This window comes from Alexandromys fortis, unplaced genomic scaffold (assembly GCF_014885135.2).
Source record: "Alexandromys fortis isolate MF-2015 unplaced genomic scaffold, M_Fortis_MF-2015_v1.1 scaffold_38, whole genome shotgun sequence".
NCBI classification, from domain to species: Eukaryota; Metazoa; Chordata; class Mammalia; order Rodentia; family Cricetidae; genus Alexandromys; species Alexandromys fortis.
In genome coordinates this window covers 10395176-10404335 of record NW_026067916.1, presented here as the reverse complement: position 1 = coordinate 10404335, position 9160 = coordinate 10395176, and the positions used below count along the sequence as shown (strand labels likewise).

The window sequence follows — 9160 nt, the reverse complement described above, 5'->3', positions numbered from 1 at the left end:
GGACCTTGAGGCTCACCACTCTGGGCGGGTAGCCTTAGTGTGAGAGCTTAAAACTGATGTTGAGCACTGGTCCTAGCATACAGCAGGGCAGGGTTGGGGGTGGGGTGCTGGATCGTGGTAAGAAAGACAGCCCTGCAGAAGGAGCTGGGGGAGGGGGGTTTGTGCTCTCTTCCGGGACTATCGCCCCTGGATAGCACACACTCACCCGTCCAGATGGAACTCTTCAGCACCTAAACAGGGCCGCCTGGTAACCCAGTGATCCAGGGACAGAAGGAAGGACGGGGCAGGCAGTGCAGGATCCAGGAGAACACAGGAGTCCCTGGAGCCCAGGCTGAGGGTGCCGGGCTCTCTTCTAAACTTAATGTTTTAAAATCATTAAAGAATTATTCCCACAACTCTGTAACAAGAATTAATCAAATGCCAACAGTTTCCCATACGTAAACAACTTTGGCTAATTTTCTACGACGTGAATATTGCACACGAGTGTGCAACAGATGCACACATCCCTACATGAATCTTCAGCTAACTGGCCTTAGTGGTTACGGGCTTGCCTCTAAATTCTCTGTGTAACATAGTTCGTTCTTATCAGAGGAGATATGTTGGCACTTACTGGGGACACAAGAGAAAAGGCTGAGGCTAAAACATGAATGGCAGTCCTAAGAAAGCTGCAAGACCCGGTTACCTGCTTCTTGTCATGAAGCAGTCAAGCTATGGCTAAGGGAGACTTTAAAAATCAGTATTTGACACTGGAACTACTGGTGCGATTAACTCAAGTTGTGGACGGTCACCAGGGAGATACTGTGGCGCCATGGCCACCATCTTTATAACATTTGCCTATATTAAGATGCTGACATTGTTATAAATGCAATTCATATTTTGTTCTGGATTTGAGATAACTTCCTTTGTCATAGATTGTTGAGTGTGACAATATTGATATTGGTTTCTGTTTTGCCTGGTCCCACAGCCGTTCAGTCCCAAAAAAACACACACAAAGACCATAAAAGAGCCCCCAATAGGAGTGGATGGCCGAGATGTTCCAACATTTCAGAGGACCTTTATTGGAATTTCCTCTGAGTTCTACATCCAGAACAGCCTTAAGACTTCTTGCTGAGATGACCAAGCCTCACTGAATATTTCAGTCAGGACTTGACCATAATCCTAAATCTTCTTTAGGTCCTCAGAAGATTATCAGCACCCCCAATTAACAGGACGTAGCCTAGAAAACTATGCCCACATTCCCAAAAAATGGATTATGAATATTTGTCTTTGTTTAGAGTGTTGGGTACACGTTTTTATGGATAATGGTCAGAAAAAAAGGCTAAACAAAGGAGAGTAGATTCAGAGTTCTTTTTTTTTTAAAAAAAAGGGGGGGTTGGTGGTGGGGAAGTTCCATGGTACAATGGTCCTGTCACTTGTATTCGTTGTATTGGTTTAATAAAATGATGATTGGCCAGTAGCCAGGCAGGAAGTATAGGCGGGGCAACAAGAATAGGAGAATTCTCAGAAGAGGAACGGTTCAGTCTACAGTTGTCACCCAGATGCATAGGAAGCAAGATGAGAATGCCTCACTGATAAAAGGTACCAAGCCATGTGGCTAACACAAACAAGAATTATGGGGTAATGTAAGATATAAGGGTTAATTAATAAGAAGCTTGAGCTAATAGGGCAACCAGTTTATAATTAATTTAGGCCCCTGTGTGTTTCTTTGGGACTGAATGGCTGTGGGACTAGGCAGGACAGAAACCTCTGTCAAGATGACCACTTATTAATTCTGTTTTATTATAGCTCTTCTTGCAGAGAAACTTGATTTGTAGCTATGCCATAAAAGTTCCACTAACAATATGATCTATCTGGCAACCATGGTGTTTAAGAAGCATAAATATATTTTTAAACTAAATGAATCCCAATATTATTTCTTTGCTTGTCAAAATTATAGTAAACACTTCAATATATTCACCAGCTTTTAAAGGAGGAAAGATTTGCAAAGAAAGGGATCATAAGCTCTATCTAAATCAGTGATTTCTGACCAGTGAATGACCCTTTTATAGAGGTCACCTAAGATCATCAGAAACAACAGATATTTACATTATTATTCACAATAATAGAAAATTACAGTTATGAAGTGACAACAAAAATTATTTTATGGTTGAGGATTGGCACAACATGAGGAAGTATATTAAAAAGTTATAGAATTAGGATGGGTGAGAACCACTGTTCTAAAGTCTAAAATAAGTATAAAACAACAAATCTTTATAGATAAAGACATGAGTGAAGGTTACTTTTAAAAGGCAAAAACATGTTCCAATGACTTAAAGACAACATTCATCAAAGAAATAGGTTTTATAAAATAAATTTTTTCTGAAAATCCCACTCCGTCTACAACTAAATTTTGCACTTATTATCAATTAGACATTAGTTATTTCTCATTTTCATCTCCATATCTCGCCACAGTTAAGAGTAAAATATCTTGATTTGTAGGCCTAGAATGACAGCTAAGCAATTGGGAGCACACAGTGCTCTTGAAGAGGACCCATGTTTGATTTTCATCAGCCGTGTCAGGCAGGCCACAGCTGCCTGGAACTCCAGCTCCAGGGGCCTCCAACATCTGTGGCCTACACTGACATTTGAACTCACTTGCACACACGCACATGACACACATGCATGCAATTTTAAAATCACTGTAAAAATATCTTGAAGGCTAAAAGTAATGTAAGTAGCTCAAAATGATCAATATGCTTAGAATAAAATTTGCTAAATTTGCATAATGCTTACTACCTGCAAACCACGGCATGATTTATATGTGTAGCTTAGCTAATGATTATTGGCAATGCTGGGGCGAGAATCCAAGATCTTACACACGAGAGAGAGTAATTCCAGCAGATTACATCCCCAGTGGTTATTTCATGTCCTTAAGAAACTGCTACTTCATCCACTTAGAAAACTTGTTCATAGAACTGTCATCAGAAGCATTCTCGGGATTCAAAGCCAGATGATCTACAAGGAAGAACACATGTTTTACCACTCCTGTCCCCACTTCCTAAGAGAAACGATGCCACCCGGATCTGCCATGCGTTTGAAAGTCACGGTTTAAACTGCAAGCAATACGGGATGTCATTTGTGCAAACTTTTTCTCTCATTATGAAAGTAAATGTGTTGAGTTTCCAGTGACTAAAAAGGAAACTAAGAATAATGAATGTGCCAAAAAAAAAAAAAAATGACAGAGTATAAATGTTAAGAGTAGAAATGGTGGTGGTTATATTCTTCAGCTGACATTTCACCCCTAGGCTATTCTCATTCAAAGCAAACACGGGAGGGAAGTGAATGCTCACGCTTAGCGTTCAAGGTCAGGCCATTTAAATAGTAAAAATCTGTCTCCCGACAGTGAGAACCACATTGGCATCTCTCATTTCTCAGTTTAAGCCGAAGTCTTTATTATCCAACATTCTTCTAAAGTAGGTACAATAAAGACGTGGTACAGCTCAGTAACAGATAATGTGCTAAGCATAGGGAAGGCCCTGGGTTTGAACCCCACCACTAGATAAATATTAAACTGATCAGTATATTAAAACGGTTTCATTAATTTTAATGATTAAAAATCCATATAACTCACATTCCATGGAATCAAATCAAACTAAAGGCAGCATGGAAGTTTAACACATGATATTAGTCTGATGTCAGTCAAGGAGAAAGGGTGATCCCTAATAAATGTGAATCTATGTGTCTTTGAAGGCGTCTTTGAAAGAAGCAAGGGGAGAGAGAGTGACGTAGATCTTGTCTAAAAGTGAAATTCAAAGGCTTTTAAGAGTCCGTCTTCCACATGGAAAGAATTAGAAAAGCATTTTCCTTTTATTTTCCACTGTGGGGTGTTAAATAGGAAAATGTATCCAGGCTCTGCAGGCCCCTGTGTGGTCTGAGAGGCATCGGGAACCATGGGCTAAGGAATGTAGGACACGAGCGTGACAGCCGGCATAACTGGCTGCTGTGAACTTGAGCAGCAAAGCTAAAAGGAAAAGACAAAGGAAGGAAAATTTGCTACTTCAGTTTCTATCCAGAATCATCCAGGATGTTCTCCTCACAGGGCCCTTTGAGAACACAGGCAGCATGCTCACTCACTAAACCTCTTAGTAAGGAACATTTATTATGAACAAAAAGGACGCAACAGAATACCACCAATAAATACAAATGATATCTTTATATGGAGTTTATGGTGTAGGTTAAAAGATGATGAAATAAAAAGAGAATTTGTTGAATTTTGTTGAAAAGGTTTTGTAATGAGTTCGAAGGCATTTAAGCAGTTCAGAGAAACGACGAACACCTATCTTCTTTAGGATACCCTAAAATACTAGCTTCTCGCTTTCCTTAGAAATTAGGATCATTTAAAACTATGATGACTATAATGTTAAATTACCCAAAAGTAAGTAAAAGTTGGTTCATTATCACAATTTATCTGAGGTATATTTTAGTAGTGCTTTTGATATACATATCTTCATTTCCAACAAAACCTTTCTTGGTTTTGCTATGACCATGTTTGTCGTGTCTGTATAATGTCCAATATACAATGAAACCTTTTAAAATATACCTTATTAATAATAAAAAAAAACAACAACTCCAAACAAGCCGTTTTTAAGTTGTCCGGTTATACCATGTTTTCTTCTTTTTGTTTCCAGAAATGTAACTCTGAGCCAAGAGGTTTTACTCAATTTTCAAACACGTACAAACTCACCCAGGAAACACAGACTCTATACTTAGTGTTCTGCAATTTACATTTAGTCACATTTATAATCAAAAATCTAAGCACCAATAATAAATAACAAGTTTCTAAGAATATATGAATCATTACACTTAGAAAAATACACAAGAGTATTATAGATTTCCCAAAAACCATTAATTAATTAATTAATTAAGCAATTATTTATTTCTGTCCATAATAATTCAGTAGATGAATCGTTACAAATATCTATCACTGGACACCTGCCAGTTAGTTGACAGGCCAAGAATTAGCTTATACTGTGAAAAGATTTTCATTTAAATATCTCCCTCCATAAACATACGTTCCCTGAATCTGGAAATCTGTATCTTTTGAACAAAACAACACAGGAACTGAATGATCAGAGTCAGCTTTAGTTAAAATCACGGTCACACAGAAACCTTTTCCTGTGGGGAGTTGCAAACTAAGAGAAATCTCAACTGGCAACACTGCTCACAGCTTTGCTCTGTTAGAGATCACTCTTCCCATGGTCAAAGGTGAAGACTTCTCAGATTGACCAAGGTTTTATCATTGCATCACAGAATATTCGGAATTCCATTTCTTATCTCAGGTTCTCAATTTGCACTTTTAGGCCCTCCCTTTCCCAATGTCTCCCTGGATTTCAATTACTAAATTTCTAATCCTAGAGCTTTTCCTTTGGGGAAAGACACTTATTTTTGTTTGTACTAAACTTGGCCAAATTCTATCTATCTCAAGTTACAGGCATCCGAATAAAGTGATCATGGGAAACCCTGGAGAACAGTCACTCTTTAGCAGACTTGGGTGGGTGGTTGTGGGGCAACTCACCACCAAAGTCTGTTTCCATCCTGTGACCCACAGAGAAGTAGGGGAGAACTGATTTTCAAGGGTTTTCTCTGACTTCTATACACCACAGTTAGCAGATCCACCCACCCATCCATAAACCATGCACAGATAAAAAAAAAATAAACGTTTAAAAAGCGCTAACTTTTGCAGTTATTTTGCACTATAAACACCAATATTGTTACCACAAAACCATTGGTCCTTGGTTAATTATAGGCGATTTCTCGGATCCTAAACGTGAACTTCTCATTTATATCGACTGCTGTTATGCACTACCCTAACATAAAATGCGTTAGCATAACTCTCTGATTTTGAGTTAAATTACCTCATTTTGGAAAATAACAGGATACTCTATCTTCTTTCATGGCACACAATACTTCGTGTTTACATTAGACAATCTAAAATGATCCGTGATGAATACCCAAGAAATTCCAGTGAAGACGCTTTCTTCCGTGACAACTTAGCTTTAGAAAAGTTTATGAACCTTCTTTCTCTCTTGTTTACTTTGAAACAAGCTTTGTTGATTAAATTTATGCTCAAAAAGCAATTGCTTAATAATGTTTCTTTATAAATGGATCACAGCATTGAGTGGCAATTCAGAATAAAGTAATGCTCAGAATTTCACCACTGGGTCAGGACAAAGTACCAACAGACAAGAATCATTATACCGATAATGCTGATATGGATGAGACACATATGTTGACCCTGCCACCCGGGGAAACTGCATCGACGCATGTGGAAAACAAAGGCACACTACAGTTTGTTGAGAGAGTCATCAAATGAAACTTTTTTGTCTCCATCTTTCCTCCCTCGCGACCACAGTTTTCTCTCCAGCAAAGACAGTGGACAGCTCAGCAAGATTCCAATCTCTTTAAATCCACATCACAGCCCCGGAAGAGGCTCAGCAAAGCCAAGCTAGAAAACAGGGAGCCTGAGCTACAACCAGCTCCACATCTCCATCCACCCTCATGCCACAAACACGCCCCCAGATCTGGAGCTAGCTAGCAGAGAGCCCAACCACAGAGGAATTCCAGTCAATGAGGAAATCCCAGTCAATGAAGAATACTTTGGGGAACCTTTCTAACGCTGCAGTCTGCCTCCTCTCCAACACTGGAAAGCTCTCCCAGCTCCCAGTCCCTTAGGCTCTGCTCCTCCTCCCTCCTGCTGGCCAGGGGCGATCTCTGGGGTTAGTCAGTCTGCACGTGACTTTCTGTGCCCACATGACAAGACCGTGGGCGGGGGAGAAGGACTGAGGAGTGAAGCAGGGAAAAAAGTTACCGAACACTGGTCAAAGCATCCAAACCAATTTGTGCCTTTCCTTCCTCGCCAGTCAGTGGCTCAGAAATCCCTGCTGACCAGGAAGTCTCCAGACCAGCTCTGGAAACACACCAAGCGTCTCCACTTGCCCCTTGCTCAGAGCTTCTCCCAAACCACTCTAATGACACCTCTGCACCTCAAATTGCTCCATCCTCCTTTCTCCATTCCCCCTTGCCTCCTTCCTTCCCCGAAAGCTCTATATTCACTGTGGGCGATGCCATTGGCGCACCTTCTATTTGGTCCTAGAGCTCTGAGGTCAGACAAGGCCAAATACCTTCCAAAGGGGAGGAACCAACTACACAAACTAAGTTACCTGCCACACCGCCACCTGGCTTAACCGGCCGACCAGCCCCCTGCTTCGTTCCACTAACGCTCCTTACACAGTTACAGTGCTCTCCGGACCCCACCCCGCGGTGGCGCAACATACACCCTTGCAACTCGCGCGCCCACCCTCTTTTTGCCCTCCCCAAGCAGGGGTCCCACCGCCTGGCAAAGCACCAAGCAAGCTGCGCTCACCTTGCTTGACGCACTTGAGCCGGAGTGGGTCCTTGCAGTGTTTGATCACGGCTAGAACGTCCCTGATGGTGAGCCCCGCCACGGGGGTCTCGTTCACCTCCAGGAGCAGCTCCTCGGATACCAACTTGCTGCCGCTTTCATAGGCCACCTTGCCTGGCTTCACCTCCCCCAGGTAGGGGAACTGTCCGTTTTCGGCGCCCCCTTTCAGTTCAAAGCCCAGCTGGCCCTCCGGGTTCCTGCCAATGACACTCTCGTGGACTTTGCTAGTCCAGTGGCTTTTCTTTTTCAAGCTTTTGGACATGGCAGTAGAGTGAGTAGCCTCAGTTCCTGAGGGTCCTGAGGGGAAGAGGGTTCGGGAGTCAAAATCGGGATGGAGGAGCCAGGGGGCCAAGGGATGAGGGTGGCAGACTTTGCCTTTCTCCGCGCTTTCCCTCTTCTTTGGATGGAGTGTGGCGGAGGAAGGGGGAGGGTGGATGAGAGGGACAGAGGTAGGAGAGCCTGGGTGAGGTTGTGCCGTCCCTTGAATGACACTCAAGGCTGTGGCCCCGCAGCGGAGGAAGCTGTGGTGGCGTTGGCGGCGTTAGCGGAGGTGGCGGCGGGCGGCGGAGCCAGCGCGAGCCTGTGGCCGAGCTGGTGCGCGGGTGGCGTGGGGGTGGGGAGCAGGGTAGGGATGCCGGGGGCCACTCCTGCGTGCTGCGAGTGGGAGCGCGCGCGCGCTCGCCCGCCGGCCTCGGTGTTGTTAGCCGATATCCATGGCAGCTGCAGTGGCAGCGGCGGGGAGCGCGTGTGTGTGTGCGCGTGTACTAGTTGTACTGTATTGGCAGGATGCGAGCGGGCGGGGAGGAGGGATGCGAGCCCAGGGAGGAGGCGCGTGCACCGGGTGGAGCGCCAGCGAGGGCTTCGTCGCCGCCGTCTCCCTCCCTCCGCGGCTTGACCCGGTAGTGAAGGCGGAGAGAGAGAGAGAGAGGCAGGCCCCGGGCCGCCCCGCAGCCTGCAGGAGGAGGCGGGAGCCGGGAAGGAGGAGAGCCTGGGCCCGGCGTGGGCAGGCCAGTGAGGAGAGCCAGTAGATCAGGCTGGACCTGCTTTCAGCTTCCCTCGCCCGCAGGACACCGCGACTTGCTCACACTCCAGAACGGATGCAGCAGAAATCCAGGGACCCGATGGAGAGCCCGGTGCCTAGTGGCCCATCTGCGGAGGCGCCAGCCTGCTGGTGCTCCATCCCGCCACCGCCAGAAAGCTGGAGTTCAAAGTCTTAGCGTGGGACTGCAGACGACCTGGCAGTCAGAGCTAGACTTCACTGCTGGCTCCCTTCTCTTGAACAGTCTTCAATTTCTCGCAAAGTTCTCAGAAGTCCCCCTCCGCCAAGGGAAAGTTAGAGCGAGGAGTCTGGTCGTCCTGGTAGCGGCAAGAATGAGAAACAGCATCTGCAGACCAAGGTCACGAGTCCCCTGGGGCAGAAACTTAAGCGGTGTGAGTGGAGTCAGTGTAGACCGCACCTGCCCTAGTTGAAAAGTGGAAAGGGTCGATGTGGGGGAGGGGTTGATAATTAGAGTGAGAGCCTTGATGTAGAAATGGACGGTATAGGCAGTGGCAGGTTCTGTCCCAGGCTCTTTGGAGCCCATTCCCTAAGGTGAAATACCTTATTCAGCCTTGGCTGGGGGATGGGGGTGGGCTTGGTCCTACTCAAGTTGGTCCACCAGACCTTGTTGATTCTCAAGGAGGCCTTTCCCACGGTGAGGAGTGGATGGGGGGGGGGGG

At 44.9% G+C, this 9160-nt stretch overlaps 1 protein-coding gene across 2 annotated transcripts in view; it reads right to left on the bottom strand.

The window, feature by feature from the left end:
- The window catches only part of Magi2 (membrane associated guanylate kinase, WW and PDZ domain containing 2), a 1234898-nt gene extending 1226527 nt beyond the window's left edge, over nt 1–8371 (bottom strand). For both annotated transcript variants that reach the window (XM_050139790.1, XM_050139791.1), the window contains exon 1: nt 7403–8371. In XM_050139790.1, coding sequence (XP_049995747.1) covers nt 7403–7703 — 301 coding nt within the window. In that variant the 5' untranslated portion in view covers nt 7704–8371. The remainder of the gene's footprint in view (nt 1–7402) is intronic.
- Between the last annotated feature and the right edge of the window lie 789 nt (nt 8372–9160).